The following is a 17,784-nucleotide window of genomic DNA, read 5'->3' as shown; positions in this document are numbered from 1 at the left end:
ATCGATACGGGACTGGTTGCTATTGAAAAAGAAATCAACAAGTCGAGCAAGGAGGGTGAAAGCCCAGCTCTTCTTTCCTGAGAGCACAGGCAACGCAATGCACTCGAGTGCTGTTTTATTGACTCCTTGGCAATCTGCTCAGACCACAGGGCCGGCTCCAGCACTCTAATGCTGCGGATCCCATTCCAGTCACACGTGCAGCAACGAAACAAAACAGAGGGTCGTTATTAACAACAGAGCCCCCGATGCTCATCTCGCTCTCAGTCGATCTCATTAACATCCGCAGACAACCCCAGTCGATTTGCTTCACGGCTCGATATCCAGAGGAGAGGAACTCGATGCAGCCCTCCAAGAGGATCAGAGAGGCAATTATGTCGGCTTCTGAAATCAGTTTTTGGCTTAAACAACACTGATTGTTTCCAGCAAACTCTGCGGCAGCTGCTCGTGGTGCACAGGAGCCCCATGGATGCGCAGCATTGCATCCCACCATCATCACTCCAACCCCATTGGTCCCAACAGCTCCGGGCCCATTGGATTAGTGGCCTCAAAGCAAACGTGTGTCCCTTTGCATCTGTGTATTTCCATCCATTCTTAGCAGTTCTGAGCTCTGCTAATAGACCTGTGTTGGGTTACTGGTGTGTTGGCATGCACTGATTGAAGCTGTTGGGTCACTCCATGCTGCAGGGACACAATACAAGGATGGGAAGATGCTTGTTCCAATGGGACCCCCAGGGCCCTGTGATGACTGCCCTGGGTTTTGCACTTGCCCTGCAACACTCCCATTTATATCCCATTCTATCCTTGGAGCAGCTCTGATCCATATCATGCACTGCAGCAGCCCCTGGGATGCAGCAAATCATGTCACTGCTGCCCCATGGAGTCACCCCTCTGCCCCACTCTTTTTAGCAAGCGTGGCTTCCTCCCTTACCCACAGAGGAGGTTCAACCCAGCACTAGGAGCCATTAAACCCAAAGCATTCTCAGTGCATTACAGTGCTGGGGGAACTCCTGCAGGCAATGCTCCCAACAGAGGCACTATAATGTGGGGCTGAGGGATCCGGCACCACCCAACCCGCAGCATCCCATCCCTTCGGGGCTGAAAGCTGCAAACAGAAGCACTTGGAAAGCAATTCCCACCATTTCAGCTGTGATTGACCCTCTAACAGCCCCACATTCAGCCCCACAGGGAACCCAAGCACCAAACAACTGCTGTTCCTTCTGCTGAGCTGATGGGACACAGCAGCATCTCCAAAGGGAGATGATATCAGAGCAGACCCAGAACCACAGCTGAGAGGGCCCCAGCTCTGCCATCCCTTACACAGCAGCTCAGGGTTAGAGTTAAGGTTAGGGGTGCAGAACACCAGCACAGCCCCACAGACCATCCCATACACTTTGTTTGCAAACATCTCTTTGTTTTGTAAACCCACGCAGGGATTTATAGCATCATCCACTCACTGCTAACCACCCCCATTGCTGCACCCAGGATGACTTAAGCTCTCTGCTCCCTCCCCAAACTCCCCTGTCTGTCCTTAAGGCAATGCTGCTGCCCCAACACCAGCTGATGTGCAGCTGATGGCACATAGAGAATGGAGCAGACATCACAGAAGGGAAAGCTGAGCCTGCCAAGCTCAGGGCTGCTGATACAGAGCACCCAAAAAAGCCCCAGCCAGGCAGTGGGCAAAGTCCTACAGCACTCAATGCCAAATGCAGAGTCACTTCCATTACATCTTCCTGAGCATCACCCCACGCAGCACTGAATGCAGAAGTCCTTTGCAGCTTCACTTCTCCCCCCCCCCCCAAAAAAGAAAAGATGTGAAGTAAACAGGTTTTGGTCCCCTTTGCCCTCCCCAGCAACCGAAGTTTGTGCTGTTAATTAGAAGCAATTATCAAAGGTAATAAAGCTGGAGCCCCAGTCAGACGATGATTCCAGCAGCCCTCTCTTGGTCTGCACAGCTGTGCTGCCGATGGTCCCAAATCATCTGTAAGGAAAGAAAAAAGCACAATGGGAGCTCAGCCATCAGCACTGCCATCCCTTCTGCTACGTTCAGCCTTATGGGGGACAGCAACCCCCAGCTGAGAGCTGTGTGATAAGGCAAGCAGCAATGCATGTCTAACAGCAGCTCCTCCTGCCTTATAGGGCCGTGGTGGCAACACAGGGACCTCAAAGCCAGGCAGTAAAGGGGAGGTGATGGAGATGTGCCCCTCTGGTTGCAGTATGGGCGCTGTATGGGTTGCAGTATGGGGAGCACAGGGGATGTTCTTACCGCCTGAGGTTCTGAGTCTCAAACACCGTGTCCTCCTCGCTGTCCAGCGATGCCATCTCCACTCGATCATCGGAGCTGCTCAACAAGCCGTACTTCTTCCTCTGGGGTTTTTTCCATCTGAAAGCAGCGCTGGGTTCCCGTCTGCGTCCGTCGGGCCGGGAGCTGCCGAATGGGACGGAGCACAACGGGTGGGTTCATCGTTATAAGTCGTTAACGGTTCCGTAATGGGATGGATGGGGAAACGATGCCGTAACGGAGGGAAGGAAGGAGATAAGAGGGAACACGGGGGGGTCACAGCGTGTCCTCACTTACCGGAACGTCCTCAGTACAAAATAAAGCGCTGCCAACACCGATAAAGCGCTGACCACAAACACCGCCCTCCGCAGCACCGGCAGCCCCGATGCGGGCAGCAGCCCCCCGCCCGTCCGCGTCCCGTTCCCCTCCGCCTCCCGTGGGGTCTCGGTGCCGTTGTTCGGAGACCCGGCTCGGCCGCCGTGCAGCAGCAGCAGCAGGACATAAAGGGGCTGGGGGCGCAGCATGGCCGGCACCCAGCGGTGGTCCCGGCGCAGGAAGGTGCGCGCAAAGCGGGGCCGGGCGCAGGCGGAGCTGAGCCGCTGCGTTCCGGGGTTGCGCCGTTCCGACGTTCCGAACCGGGAGACCATCCGGATCCGGATGAACCGCTCGGTTCTGACCGTATGGACCGTGTTAATACACCCCCACATCCCGGTGCCGTCGGGGAAATGAGAGACATTATGAGCACGATACGGGACGGCCCCGTGGGGCTGGATGCACTCTGAGACCCCCCCCCAAATAAGGTGGGTTGGGGGCTGCTGTGCTTTGGGTTGAGCCCAGCCGAACCCAACAGGACCATGAAAGAAGCGAAGCCTCAAAGCGAAGCTTCGGATCCTGCGGTGATTCTGAGCATCGCATTGAGGATGGTTCAGATAATTCAGATCAAGCTTTGTGACACCGCGAGGTGTGAATGGCTCCCAGCTTTTAAACCAGCTTCCTTCCCTCTCCTCCCCCCCGTCCTGCATTTAGCATCGCCTCCAGGAACCATCAGAGGGGAGAGGAAGGAATATCTACACACAGCATCCCCCCCCCCACCCCATACAAAGCACCGGCAATTCCTCCTATTTAACTCTGATCGTTCGCAAAAGGCTTTTAAACACAGGGAGGAAAAGCAGAATGAAGCAATTAAACGCGTCCTTTTTATTGGCAGTTCTACTCATAAACATCAAAGAAAGGCACCCAAAAAACCACCACCCCCCCCCCCCCATTCCCACGGTGTTTCCACTTAAGGCAGTTTTCCATTCGCTCCAGCCACACCGCAAAGCTTCGGTTCTGCAGCCCCCCATGGGATGCTGAGCTCTTAAAGGCTCTACCAGCTGTTGGGACTCAGCTATGAGCAGCCATCAACATACCCAATAATGGATGGGGCACCAATCAGCCCATATTCTGTTACCCACACACCCTATAAGTGCCAGCCGTGCTCCTAAAATCCCTTTGGAATGCATTTCCTCCACCAAAAGGTGGCTCAGATCACAGCTCTGCACAGCACACACTGCACCTTTGCTGCTTTCTCTTACCTGCAGCATCTCCCACAGCCCATCACCCACCCGTAGCTCATAACACAACCCTTAAACCACCTCCTGACCTCAAACTGCATTACTTGAGCACTCCCAGGCCTGAATAAAAGCAGAGATAATGCAAACCCATCACAACTGTTCAGTTCTCCCCTCAGATACAGCTGGTTCAGCTGCTTTGACCTCATAGATGGTTCATCCCAAACCCCCCCCAACCCTACAACATCCCCTTATTTGTAGCTTGAGCTGTGCTGCACCCCCAGGGTAACCCCATCCAGCCTGATATTCACCCACATAAGGATCACAAAAGGTTCCTTTTAGCCACATGGCAGTGTTTTATTCCATGCTCAGCAGGGTTTCCTGCTCATACAATTGACTTATGAACATCAATAATAACTCTGCTCAAAGCTCTTCATATCTCCAACTCAATGCTGTCCTTCCTTCTCTGGGTCTTCTCCACAGCAGCTCATTGCTGAAATAAAAGGAAAATATATCAATGTCAAAGCTTGGAGTTAGGTCCATTTTCACTTAACAGGCTATTAAAGTTCAGCATCAGACAGCAACATGATTGGATCAGGAAACAACACCATATGGAGGTAGGAAGCAATGTGCCCTCACCTGGTTTGCAAACACAGCTCCGGGTTCTGCTTCCCCCCAGCAGCACCAAACTCCTTCTCAAAGCCCAAGTCAGCTTCCAAGCTCAGCATCCAGCCTCCTCTTCAGCCTGCCAAAGCAGAAACACATTAATGATGGCATCAAACAGGAAGAGCATCAATTTCCAGCCCTCCCTCCCTCCCCCAACACAGGTGACATCAGATACGAGGGTATCACAAGCCATTCGCTGAACCCATCACATCACAGAAGCACAGTGTGGGAAAACAGTTCCAGGGCCGGCTGCTGCCTTTGATATGCCAGCCAATGTATCCCTAAGCAGAGAGTTAAAAACCACTTTGGATACGGCTGCTTAGGAAAAGTGTGGGCTATTAGGGGAAAAAGTTAATGGCAACAAGTAGGATGGCAAAAAAAGAAAAAAAAAAAAACAAAAAAGCTACAATTAAAAGTGAGCAACTTAATGAAGTTTCTAGGAAGATTCTCAATAGATGAACACATATCGAGTGAGGGAATTCGCTTTCCCATCTTGCTTCCGTACCTACTAGCAAGACATGACTGCATGCCCAACTCTGATCTGTGGAACTGAAAGTTGTGCCACAAGCCAAAGGTTGCATACGGCATGGGTTCCAATTTGTCCATCAGTTGACCAAAATAGGAATATATATATTTAGGTATATATGGTGGTTTTTTTTTTGTCACGGGTACAATAAGGCTTTCAAAATGAGCTCTCAACAAGAGGAAGGATGCGGACATGAGCAAAAGGAGTTACCTCGAATTACAGGACTATTTCCACATATGAACTAGCCAAGAGAGCAGCTTTCGTCTCAGAGGTTTCTGTTGGAGGCACAACACTTCTTTTCTCTCCAAGGACACTGCAGTTTCCATATGCTAGCAAAGAATTCTTAGAACTTGTAAGGCAATGACAAAGCTAGCTAAGTAAGGCAATTTACCTACCATTAACACTAAGCCCAGTTACCAAAGGACTAATTCTTCACTAAGGCTTCGAAACAGCAGGATTCAATTCAGCGTTAGGAAGGAAAACAACTTCTCCTCGCTAAGGCTGGGCTCAGCTGACACCAAGCATTCCAACACCCAAAGGCTGGGGCTGCTTTGCCCCTATGGGCCCAGTGGCAGCCGTCCATTAATTCATATGGCAAGACCGAGTTTAAGCTTCAACTCTAGCAACTGAGTTCAATGAGTCTGCTTGGCTCTTACACTACCGCTAGTCTTCTCTCCTCTCCTCTGGCATCTTCTACACACACACTGTATCGTCTTCAAGGACTGTGTTGTGCAATGAAATGTCAATGGCAGGAGCAGAGTTCATTTCAGACGGTCTTTTAATAGGCTTCGTAAAGCCAAAAACTGTATACAAGAATCCTTTACCACTTTTCAAATACAATATCAATGGAATATGCATATTTCTTCCAGTAAAAAAGGACAATATAAATAAACATTTTCAAGAACCTCTTTTATGGTAAGTTTGCAAGTCTATTTTCTGGGTAATTTACATCGTTACAACAGTAAAAATACCGTTATGCGGGTCGAACATACAAGCAAAGTTTCTCTTTAGATATATCAAGGTGGTTTTTTGCCTTCCAATTTGTACCCAGGCTGCATTCCTACCTTGCTACACTAAAGGAATGTTACAAAAGACGAAGGTAATGCACTTAAAAAAAAAGAAGAAGTCCACAGCTTGTTCAGCTTCTCGTGAACGTTGGGTTAAAAGGTCCTTTCTATCTGAAAAGAAACTGAATTATGGGGGCCCCAACTTCATGCCTTTCTATGTAAGAAAAAAAAACACCTTGGCTCATCGTGTTCGAACAAAATCTGAAGTGCTTTCCAAAAGAGATTAAAAAAAAAACCCACTCGAAAGCAGAGCCTTCCTAAAAGGAATCAAGTCTCATCAGACCCATCTGGTTTATCAGAAGCTGTCAGGCTGTGTTTTTTGTTTTCTTTTTGACAAGATTAGAACTGATAATACTACAAAAGTGGAAAATACAAGTAAGATGTACTACACAATAATAACCATTTCAGCGAAGCTCCAAAAATCTTTATAAATACAGCCATTGGAAGGACGATCTTGAGTCAGGAAGGATTTTTACTCGTTGTGTGTAGCTGAGGACAAGAAGCAGGCACAATTGTAAAGGCACTGAAGCATAGACAAGTTCCACCAGCATTTTAACTCCCTTGCATTATTCCAGCAGCTAAAGTGTGCTACCATGTCAGAGAACTCCCCCACCCTTGAATGCAGTTTGTCAGGGCTTCCTTGTTTTTTTTTTTGGTTTAGTCTCAAGCTCCAAGAATGAATTTAAAAGAAAGAAAGGAAAAGAAAAAAAAACAACAACTTGCTTTTTTGCCTTTAGATCCAAGCAACTCCTCCAACATGCATTACAAATTAAAAAGACATTATAAAACGGCACAACCGCCATCTCCAAAAGCCTGACAAGATTGGTTCTTATGGCCAAGGAAAAGAAAAAGGGGGGAAGGGGAGGGGGGGCACAGGCCAAAGCTGAACCTCAGAGCATTTCCAGACATCACAACAGGGTCAGAAGGTTTAGAGAGTTCCTACAGCAACGTACGCATGGCTCCCATTTGAACCAGGACTTACCGTAACTGTCGTAGCTGTCTCTGTAGGAGCCTCCTGAAGACCTGTCTCCATAGCCACCTTGACTCCTGCTGTTGGAAACATTCAGGCGCTTTATATTTGCTCGGCAGCTTGTGCAGCCTGCTGGCATTGCTGCCTGTCAGGCACTAAGAGCTCAGTAACAAGCCAGGCTAGCAGTCACAATAGCATTACCTGCTATTATAGTAGTCTCTGGAGCCATTATATCCTCCACTTCTGGAGTCAAATCTGCTCCCACCGTAGCCTCTGTCTCCACCTCCTGGAACACACACCATGTTTATGGTTTCTCCTCCAGCACATTGACAGACACCACCCCCATCCCAAGCAGATCAACCCCAATGTGTGCTCACCTCTGGAGAAGCCACGGCCCCGACCTCTGCCCCCACGGAAGAAGCCCCTGCCCCCGGTGGATCCCCCTCTGTAGCCTCGGGATCTGTTCTCTGATGATTTTCCAGCTTGATCGACTCTGATCTGACGGCCATCTACAGACTAATGAGCAGAAAGATAAATCAGCTCACGTACAATGCACGGCTTTGCTCCCAGTGAAGCAACACTGGAGTTTCAATAGCAGTATGTACTGGTTTGCAACACTGCAACTGAGATGACGACACATAGAGATGGATTCTCATGCATTACAAAGATGCTCTTAAAAAGAAGGCTGCCAGGTGACCTCATTGCAGCCTTTCAGTACCTAAAGGGGCCTACAAACAGACAGGAGGGCACTTCACTACAAGGGGGACAAGAGGAAAGCAAGCAGGACAAGGGGAAATGCTTTTAAGTCAAACAAGAGAGGATTTAGATTGGATTTCAGGGGGAATTTCTTTACTATGAGAATGGGGAGGTGCAGGAACAGCTGCCCAGAAAGGCTGTGGATGCCCCATTTATCTCTGGAGGTGTTTAAGGCCAGGCTGGATGGGGCCTGAGCAGCTTGGGCTGGTATTAAATATAAAGGCTGGCAGCCCTGCCTGCAGCAGAGCGACTGGAGTTTCACAATCCACAATTCCAACCCAAACCATTCTGTGATCACAGCTTCAGCCTTCTTCAGAACGCAGCAGCACAACAGGATTTCACTAAGCCACGTTGCTCTGCTGTTTCTTTGGGAAGACCCCAGTGTTTATCTGTATTATCTCATGGCTTCAAACAGAAGCATGCCTAAATTGCTTCCTGATTCCTGCAGGCATTCAAGGCCAGGATGGATGTGGCTCTGGGCAGCCTTATCTGGTGGTTGGTGACCCTGCACATGGGCAGGGGGGATGAAAATAGATGATCATTGTGATCCTTTTCAACCCAGACTATTCTATGAGCCTATAATTCTTAAGGGGGAGAAAAACCAGCTCCAGCAGACCCTGCTTACCTTCCCATTCATGGCCATCATTGCATCCTTTGCATCATCTATGTTTTCAAACGTCACAAAGCCGAAGCCTCTGGACCTCTGGGTTTCTCTGTCTTTCACCACCACCACTGGAGGAGAGAACAGCCACCATCAGAACCCAGCACAGAACTGCAGCAGAACCCAGCACATCCCCGCAGCCCCCATAACATGCCCTCACCTTCAGAGATCTGCCCGTACTTGGAGAAAACCTGCTCCAGCGACTGCTCGTTGGTGTCAAAGCTCAGCCCTCCGACGAACAGCTTGCCTTCATCTGATGCCATCGTGACCTACCGAACCAACCAGCCTCGTATCAACATCATATCAACGCCTCAACCGACGGGTCCTCCCAGCCGCCAGGGGGCGATATGCGCCGCGCCACCAGCACCGCGCATGCGCGCACCCACAGGGGGGGCCTCGCCACGCGGACCCCCGCCCGGCTCGGGACCCCCCACCCCGCGCGCATGCGCAGTGCGACGCCCCTCCTCCCTCCCGCCGCCATTTTGCACGGCCGAGGCCCGTCGCCATTTTGTTTCCAGGCGCCCCTTCACGCTCCAACACCGCGGCCATCCCGCACTAGGCCGCACCGCCCGCAGCTATACAAGGCCCGGCGGTGCAAAGCCGCCCCATTTTGGGCCGAGACACCGAACCGAACCCCCACCTCCATCGGGAACATGTTATCCTCCATGCACAGCTCCGAATCAATCCCCCCACACCCCCAGCAGCCGCCCCACGCGTGTCAGTGGGCGCTTACCGGTGTGCGGGACCGCGAACACCACCCTGCACTTCAAAGCCTCAGCGCGACGAACGCGGCGGATGGCGGGGCGGCGGCTTATATAGTCCCGCTCCAGGCCCCGCCTACTTCATGAATATGCAAATTTGAATTCGCCAGGGGGCGGGGCGAATGACGTCACCAAAGCGCCGCCGCTGCGTCGCCGTCTGATTGGATAGTATCTTGTTAATATTCATGAGGGGAGAGGGGAGGAGGGAGCGCGAACAAAACCCCGCCGGCAGCTCCGCCCACGAGGGGGCGTGGCCTGGAGCGCGACGCTGATTGGCTGAGAGCGCCCAGCCCGTTGGCCGCGGGAGCCCCTGTGAGGAGGAAGGAAGTGGAGGCCTCTGATTGGCCGCCCACCTCCTTATCCCCGCCCCCTGGCGGCCGGCACGCCCAATGGGGTGTGGCTACGCTGCCCCAGTTTCGCGCCCTTCGCAGCAATGCGGCGCTGCAGACAAAGGGGCGCCTGAGGGGGCGGCCGCCATCTTGGGTATGATCCCGGCCTGCGTTTATACGGCCCTACGAGCAGCCCTGTCCGACGTGCCGTCCTCTATCCCTTCCCTAAGGGATACCCTGAGAGGGTGGCCCAGCTCTCAGTGCTGTCCGAAGGAGCCAGGCCTTCAAACCTCAGCGCTATGCAGCCCGAGGTCCTGGTGCGGCCTAGTCCCTCTGTATGCGGCCTAGGCTCCTCGCTGTGGTGGTTCCTGAGGAGAAACGATGGCGATTATAAAACAAAACTCAGCCCTGTTTGCACTGAAATGTTTAATGAGAGTCTGCACTGGTGTATATTGACAGTACAACTTACCTAGAGCTGCATGAAGAGCCCTGTGCCACCAACAGCAACGCTGTGCAGGGGTTAAAATGGACTTATCAGAGCTACACAGCACAGGTGAGGCCCAGAGGAGAGGAGATGGAAGAGCCATTGGTCAGAGGAGGGTTGTATGTGTCTATTAAATGCATCCAATGTGCTTGGATGGAAAAGGGGAAGGTCGGACCCTTGGGAATCACTGGAGCAGCAGTTAGAAATGGTGATGATGGGCACAAAGCTTTGTAGCCTGGCTCACAGCTGAGTGCTGCTCACAGCTGTGCTCCGTGCCCTTCAGCACAGCCCTGAGCTCAGCCCTTCTACAGCCTTCTGATTAAATGAGGGTGGTGTTAACGCCAGCACTCTGCAATGAGGTTGGATAGAGTGACCTTGACACACTGATCTGTTTCAATGCTCCAGGTGCATTCTGGCCCCACCAGGACTGAGTGCTGTGGGTTGCAGTATTTGGGGCTCTCCTTGCAGAGGATTCATCCCCAAAAAGCTGAGGACACAGCGGTGACAACGTCCTTCCTTTGGCATAACCGGAGCTGCTCCATTAACAGCAGAAATCACCTGTGTTGCCCCAGATCTGCTGCTCTCCAAGGGTTTCTCCTGCTCCAGATCTGCTTGTTCCCTCTGACCCAAGCATGAGCCACAAAGCAGAGCAGCCTCTCCTTGCACTGCAGGGCTGCAGCCAAAAGCAGCACCGGGAGCAGCTCTGCAAGCTTGTTAAGGCAGCTAATTGTGTGATGAGATGTAACGTGTGTGTCACCAGAGCCAACCTCCCTGCAGCAGCAGCAGCTGGCACAGACACAGCCCTGCTCACTGTGTCCCCAAATACTCCTTGGCACAACGAGGTGATGAAGGACAGGAGGACAGAGGGACCCTCGCATCTGTTGCACCCTGCAGCCCCATTCCTGCCCACAGGACAAAACGATTCCATTCTCTCTTCCTACCATCCCCTCGGGGAGCTGCTCATCCAGTTTTGCAGTGCAGGAAACAAGAAGAAAAGGCCTGATGCAATCCCAGCGTTGCCATGGTAAGGAGTGTTGCTGCTGCATTTCCCCTCTGTGATTGATTTACAGTGACCATGTTGGAGCACAGCACACCCACCCCATACATGGCATCCATTTGTGGACCCACAACCCTAAAGGATCTGCCCTAAAACAGCCTGGAGCTGCTGCAGGGATGCTCAGCAGCCCACCCCCATGCAGCCCCCATTCCACAGCTATAACCCAAGCTGTAACCCAAGCTGCACAGCTCAGATTCCTCTCTGTCTGGGTCACATTCCCCCCCCTTCAGCTCCCAGGCATGCGGGCTGCGTCTCTTTTTGTTCTTTTCTTTCCCCTTTAGGCATGAAAACGGGTTGGGAAGGTTCCCCCCCCCCTCCCCGTGTATGAGTGCAGGCAGCAGCCCGGTGCAGCACTGTCCCATTGCGCTGCGACCCGGGTGGGGAGGGCAATATGGGGGGGGTGGTCGTGGCCCCGTCGCCCCTCGCCCCGCTGTGCCGTTACCTTGGTGCTAAAGCCGGCTCTTTGTGAGGCCGTCCGCCCGCAGCTGGCTCTTGGCAGGAGGGGGGAGGCTGCTTCAAAGCGGCCAATTCACGAGGCCTCCCCTCTGTGCCTTCCCCCGCGGCCAAGGTGGGGGCTTTCTCACGCAGCCGGATAATGGGGCTGGGGCCCTGCGATGGGGCACAGGTAGTGAAGCTACAGCTACCACCCCACCCCCCCCACAACATACAGCTGTGCACCACCCGCTGCACCCACAACCAACCCCACCCCAACGACCAACCCAGGCACCGACCTCCATACGGTCTATCCCACACAGCCCCCCCTCCACCAGAGCACAAAGGAGACCCTCGGGAAGCCCCAAGCCCGAGAACCACGGCTGCAAAGCCCCCACCGCAGCTGCTGGTAAATGAGGAAGGGGGGGGCCCTCCTCGTGTCTGAAATGCGCATTTACCTACAGCGGCTGGGCCCCTACAAGTGGCTGGTGGTGCTGGGGGGGGAAAGACTGCTCGCACCACCCTCGGCAGCGGACGGGAAGCGGCGGGGGGCTGCTATTGTTCAGAAAACACGGGCGGTTACCATAGACAAAGGGGAGGGGGGTTGGGAGGCCAGCCGCTGGATGAGGGCAGGATGCAAAGCAGACGCACCCCCCCGCCCCCCCCCAACGCACCCCGCCTCCTTCCCCTCCTGCACTAACCGGCATCGTGTTTTGGAAAGAAAATAAATAAGATAATACAAACAAAAAAAGAAAAGCGAGATCCGGGAAGCGGGGGGGGGGGAGGAGAGGAGGGGTGGGGAGGGGGGGGGGGGGGGGGGGGGGGGGGGGGGGAGGGGGGGGTGGGGGGGGGGGGGGGGGGGGGGTAGGTGGTTTGGTTGGTTGGTTGTGGGGGGGACTTTTCTCTGTATTATAAACGCCACGGCTCCTGCGCTCGCCCTCCCCCTCCCCAAACCGCTGCAGGCACCGTGCTGAGATAGATAGAATAGATAAGATAGATAGAGTAGATAGAATAGATAGAAATAAGATAGATAGATAGATAGAATAAGATAGAATAGATAGATAAGAATATGATAAGATAGAAATAGGAAGGGGAGGGCTGAGAGCAGCGGGGCTCGGCCTGCAGAGCTGTACAGCTCCACGGCCCCCCCCCCCCGCCCCCATCCTGTGCTGTGTGTGTGGGTGGGCAGTGCCTATGGGGTGGGCATTGGAGTGGGGGGCTCTATGGCCCCTATTGCTGCTGCATGGCACGGCTCTGCCCCCATTGCTGCTCCACCCGAGGGGCTCCCCGTCCCCATCCGGCCCTGCCGCCCCGCGTGGCCCCTCGCCCGTGGGTGCTGAGCACTGCCGGTGTGATGGCAGCAGAGGGCAGCCACGCTGCGTGCACGGCACCGATCCCGTGCTCTGTGTGTGTGTGTGTGTGTGTGTGGCACCACGGCCACCTCCACTCCCCCCCCCCCCCCGTGTGTGTGTCCTGCACTAATAGTGAGCGTGGGGTGAGCGCTGGGGGGCTGCAGTGCTGCTACACGATTGTAATGGTGCAAGCCGTGAGCTGGGAGCAGTAGGAAGGAGAGCAAGCTGTGCTCCTGTCCTCGAGTGACTGTCTGCTGGGTGCGATGAATCACTGCTCGTGCCTCAGTTTCCCTGCAGAGACTGACAGCCCCGGGCTTTGCTCAGTGCAGGAGAGGAGCCAGACAGCGCCGGGGGCTACGTCTGCCTGCACCCCCCACCCCAATACACACACACAGCGTGTGCTCAGCGTGCACACACTCAGTCACATCCCCCCCCACCCCCGGTGCTGGTGCTGTGCCCACGCTGCAGCCATCTCCATAGCAATGCTGCGGTTTTATCAATGGGGAAAGCAGAGGGAATGATCCAGGAGAGGAGGAGCTGCATGGGGAGGTGGGAAGGACGGGGGTGCAAACAGAGCCAGTGTGCAATGAGGATGTGGTTTGCAAGGTGTGCAAGGGGAGCCCTGCAGGCTGCAGGGGGGTCGGGGGGAGAGCATCCTTCCCGAGAGGAAACTGCTCCCTGCTGCAGGATGAGCAGGTTTTCCTGTTCCTGCAGGGAGGGAAAAGCCCGGAGCTATGGGGGCAGCTTCCAGCTGCGAGGGGAGCAGGGAGCAGGATGCAGGATGGAGGATGATGCTGGATGATGCTGGATGAAGGATGATGGATGATGCTGGGGGCTCCTCTGGCTGCGGTTGTAAAGCAGAAAGGGAAGCAGAACTGCTGGCCCTTCGCTGTGGGAGGCAGCACAGCCTGATGGTGCTCAGCACCAGGACAGTGAGTCAGGGTGCCTGCTCTATTCTTGGCCTGCCGCTGAGTCAGCCCGTGGCCCCAGGCACGGCACAGCTGAGCCACAGCACTGCAGGGGGAGCAATGTAACCCCCCCCCTTGGGGCTGCATCCCACAGTGCTGAAGCCACGGCCATCCCCATCCCTGTCCATGCAGCACAGCTGGGACCTGACATTCCTCCTTCCCCTTCTCTATGGGCACCATAGAGCACATGATCCATCCATACACGAGCACACGCACAGCTCACGTGCAACACGCATGGCTGAGTGTACAATGAGCTCACGGCTGAGCTCCCAATGAACCCATGTGAGAACTCACCATTCATTTGCAGCCAAACAGCCCAAACTGTTCATGCATGAGTGCTCACTTTATCCCTGCAGCCACAGCCCACGCAGGAGCTGGGACACCCATGGGTGCAGGGTTCAGCATGGCACAGGGGGGTGCAATGGAGACACAGGATCAGCTTGAGCTGAGACTGATGATTGATGGAGAATAGGGAGGGCTGTGATGCAGCCAGGAGGGCACAGGGACGAGGATGGGGATGAGGTGGGTGGGAGGAAGTGCAGCCGGCGGGGGCTGCTTCCGAGCTCCTCACCCCAGGAAACAAAACCTCTGCACCCTCACATGAGCCTCTTCCTGAGCTCCCATTGCACCCTCTGTGCCCTGGCTCCGTCCCACCTCATTGTTGCACACTGGGGGGTCACGAGTGGCAAAGCTCTGCCCACCCCCCCTGGAGCAGCCCTATGCCCCCACCTGCAGCCCTGCAGTGGGGCTGTGCCTGGTGCTGCCTCTTCCAGGAAGGGTTGAAGAGGAGGACATGGGATCTCAGCTCTTTCACAGCCCTCTCCATCCCCATCACACCCGGCTCATCACACTCCTGTATAGACACACACACACACACACACACAGCACCACCACCGGGCCCTCAGCCAAACCCACAACACACGGGGGGGAATATAAAAAAGAAAAGGAAACAATCCAACAAGCAGCTGGACCCTTTTTCCAGCCTCACCACAAAGCATTCCTCATCACGTCGGGCTGAGTCGGCAAGGACAGCCGTGTGTGTGCACAGAGTGCATTGGGGCTCAATGGAAAGGGGGGTGATGTCGGGTGATACCTGGTAATATATGGAGTCTGTTGGCACTGCTTTGGGCTCAGGATGGCCAAATTCAGTGCAGAGATGTGGCATATAGAGCAGGGGCAGCCCAGCATTGAGCTGTATCCAAGCAGGCTGTGGGCAGCACTTAGAACCATTGGGATTTACAACCTCTGGCCAAGGGAGAGGCCGACAACCACGGCCCAGGTGAGCCCGGCCATGGGAAAACCCCAGCTGCTGGAGCCAGGCTTCCTGCTCCAACCCTGCCTGACCCAAAGGCACCTTCATCCTGGGGCAAAAAGGAGGAGCATGGGGCAAGCAGGAGCATATGGGGGCTCCTATTGCCTTGCAGCACCTTCACCCCAAAGCGATGCAGCCTGTCCTCAATCCCACCCCATCTGCCGGCCCAGGAAAGATCCGTTCAGTGCCCGGAAACTTGCTGACTTGTGAAAAATAGGGATTGGAAATAAAACCTCATTGGAAGGGCCGGGGAATGCGGGCTGGCAATGGGGCCGAGGCTGGCGTGTGTGAGCAGCAGCCGTGTGCCGTTGCGCTCTGACGCTTTATTAATCACGGCCTGGATCAGCTCTTCCATTATTTAGCCTGGGATCGATGCTGGGCTGGCAGCCCTGTAATTAACTGACTCAGCCTGTTTACCCTTCACAAAATCCTGGCAAAGCCGTTCCTTTTTCCCCTGCCCTCACATCCCCCTGCAGGGCTCCATGGATCCCAACAGCTCCGCTCTGCCCCCACCGGGACCCCGCTTTGCAGCTCCATCAATGCTTTACCCAGGGCTGTACCGCAGGGATGGCCGTGATTGCAATGTCGCCGTGTTTCCCCGTGCACGTTTGGGGTCTCGTAGCCGAGGGGTGCAGCCGAGCTTCCCCTCGGGGTGAGCGAAGGAAGCGCAGCTTCACACCGTCTCCTCGCTGTTTGTTTGCTTTACAGATGACTCATTCCCAAAGCGCTGCCCGTCCCCACCTGCCACTGACTCAACACCGCCCCGCCGGGACCCCCGGCTGCCACCCCGAGACCCCACGGGTGGGATCCGGGACAGGGGGTGTAAAGCTGCGTGGCCGTGGGTAGAGTGAAGGGGATTTGGCTTCTGCGTGGCCGTGGGCAGTGCGGGACCGGGCCGACCTGCGGGGGCACGGAGCCAGGACGAGCTCAGCAGAAGCAGCGCTGCGGGGCAGGGCCGGGGCGGCTGGAGCAGTCATTGCGAAAGCCAGATTGGCGAGTGGGGCATGGGAACGGGCTGTGGGGTGCGAGGGGGCAGCGGCCCCACCTCGCTTTGACTCACGGTGACCCAACATCTCCCCGACCCCACTGACCGCGGCACCGGCATCATAGGGACAAGGCAAAGCGCTGGGACCCCGTGTGTTCCAACCGAGGTGATGGGAGCGGCAGAACGAGCCCTTCTCCCTTTTGCAACCCACTCCGTGCCCATCCTATAATGGAGCAGCACCGGCAGCAGCGCCAGGCGGGGAGCCCGGGGCAGAACGCGGCAGCGCAGCCCGGGGGCAGCGCACCGGCTCGTCCAGCACAGCTGGCACCACCCGGAACAGCCCAGGAAACGTGCCCGAGCCTGAACCCTGCGCTCAGCGTGAGTCAGGGCGTGAGCGGTGCCACCCCGAGCAACCGCAGCTGCCTCCTCCCTTTAACCCGACCCAGATGTCGGGACCACATAGAGAGCAGCAACACAGGGCAGGGGGTGCAGCCCCCAACCCCAATCCCAGCAACCCAATGGGAACCCAATGGGAACCCAATGGGATCCAATGGGAACCCCCCGTGCCCGGCTGCATTGCACCGCAGCCGCAAGGCTCCACGTGGCTGCACGGCGGCAGGGGCCGGCCTGGGGGGGGGGAAGGTGGAAGACGGACGCGGGGCCGGGAAGATCTGGCGGCAGGAATCCAGCACTGAGTCACCGCTTCCTCTGCGCTGTGAGTCACAACAGCAGCAGCAGCAGCAGCAGCAACGAGGCGACACGGGGCCGGAGCGGTGTGCGAGGGCAGCAGCACTTTGCACGCGAGTGTGCACGGACAACGCGTGTGTTGGGTGCACAAAGCCGTGCTGCAGGGGATGCTCACACCGATGCAGCCGTGCACAGAGCAGGGATGGGGGGATTGGGGAGGGGGTTTATAGCTCGGCTACCCGCACCAGCTGCTCTTGGGGTGCACAGGAGACCGGGGGGAGCTCTGCCCCCCCCCCATCTCACCCCACAGCCCTGCGCTTTATGCCCCCCCTCCTTAAACCCCCGCACTCCCTTGATCTCCCCCTTGCTCAATGACCCGGCCGTGCACACAGAACCCAGCCCCCCCCCTTCCCCCCCCTAATTGCAGAGCTCCGGGTGGGGGCCGCCCTCGCAATGCAGCTGTGGGTGGAGCCCCCCTCGCCTACGTGGCGGCCCCAGCGCTGCGGGGGGGTTTAGGGGGGGGTTTATCCTCCAGCCCTGCAAACAAAGGGACCCCCCAGAGCGGCTCCCCCGGGCAGCGCCAACAGGGGAAGCGCCACAGCCCCCCCCCCCATAGAGCCGCAATAGCGCTGCGCATGCGCACGGCGAGCGGGGGAAGCACGGGGGGCACTACCCACGGCCACGGGAGCCCGGGCGGTTGCGATGGCAACGGGCCTCGATCCGCAATGAATGAATGAGGCGGGAGCGCGCGCCGGGATCTATGAATGAATGAACGCGCGCCGCCGTGCGGGGGGGGGGGGGGGGGGGGGGGATGGGGGCCGTGTGCAAAGCCCGGAGCGGATCCATCAGTGCGGAGCGGAGCCGCGTTCTGCTTTATCACCCCCCCCCCAACCCAGCCATGTATCACTCAGGTCTCCGCTACGACCCCCAAGCAGGAGACCCC

General features: G+C 55.8%; 2 protein-coding genes across 7 annotated transcripts; both read right to left on the bottom strand.

The window, feature by feature from the left end:
- On the bottom strand, positions 1-3,000 carry FAM174C (family with sequence similarity 174 member C). Its single transcript, XM_032441007.1, has 3 exons — positions 2,576-3,000; positions 2,264-2,425; positions 1-1,978 (listed from the first exon to the last, which is right to left on the bottom strand). The coding sequence occupies exons 1-3, from the start codon at positions 2,983-2,985 to the stop codon at positions 1,975-1,977; spliced, it is 576 nt and encodes a 191-aa protein (XP_032296898.1). The 5' UTR covers positions 2,986-3,000; the 3' UTR covers positions 1-1,974.
- Positions 3,001-4,160: 1,160 nt separating this feature from the next.
- CIRBP (cold inducible RNA binding protein) lies at positions 4,161-9,339 on the bottom strand. Of its 6 annotated transcripts, none has more exons than XM_015886375.2 (8): positions 9,208-9,339; positions 8,635-8,743; positions 8,439-8,545; positions 7,435-7,573; positions 7,259-7,343; positions 7,070-7,137; positions 4,468-6,576; positions 4,161-4,321 (listed from the first exon to the last, which is right to left on the bottom strand). In XM_015886375.2, the coding sequence occupies exons 2-7, from the start codon at positions 8,735-8,737 to the stop codon at positions 6,560-6,562; spliced, it is 519 nt and encodes a 172-aa protein (XP_015741861.1). In that variant the 5' UTR covers positions 8,738-8,743; positions 9,208-9,339; the 3' UTR covers positions 4,161-4,321; positions 4,468-6,559. The 6 variants fall into 6 exon arrangements, with proteins under 6 accessions (XP_015741861.1, XP_015741863.1, XP_015741862.1 ...); XM_015886377.2 differs by having other exon boundaries at positions 4,468-4,573; XM_015886376.2 differs by having other exon boundaries at positions 7,070-7,134.
- Between the last annotated feature and the right edge of the window lie 8,445 nt (positions 9,340-17,784).

Source organism: Coturnix japonica, chromosome 28, assembly GCF_001577835.2.
Source record: "Coturnix japonica isolate 7356 chromosome 28, Coturnix japonica 2.1, whole genome shotgun sequence".
Lineage (NCBI taxonomy): Eukaryota > Metazoa > Chordata > Aves > Galliformes > Phasianidae > Coturnix > Coturnix japonica.
Note: the sequence above shows the minus strand (reverse complement) of the source record. Positions and strands in the feature narration are given on the sequence as shown.

Coding starts and splice junctions, on each gene's coding strand:
- FAM174C (XM_032441007.1), bottom strand. CDS start 2,985: ATGTGGGGGTGTATTAACACGGTCCATACGGTCAGAACCGAGCGGTTC. Junction 2,426..2,575: donor TTTGTACTGAGGACGTTCCG/GTAAGTGAGGAC, acceptor CCCATTCGGCAG/CTCCCGGCCCGACGGACGCA.
- CIRBP (XM_015886373.2), bottom strand. CDS start 8,737: ATGGCATCAGATGAAGGCAAGCTGTTCGTCGGAGGGCTGAGCTTTGAC. Junction 8,546..8,634: donor GTACGGGCAGATCTCTGAAG/GTGAGGGCATGT, acceptor TCTCTCCTCCAG/TGGTGGTGGTGAAAGACAGA. Junction 7,574..8,438: donor TGATGGCCATGAATGGGAAG/GTAAGCAGGGTC, acceptor TCTGCTCATTAG/TCTGTAGATGGCCGTCAGAT.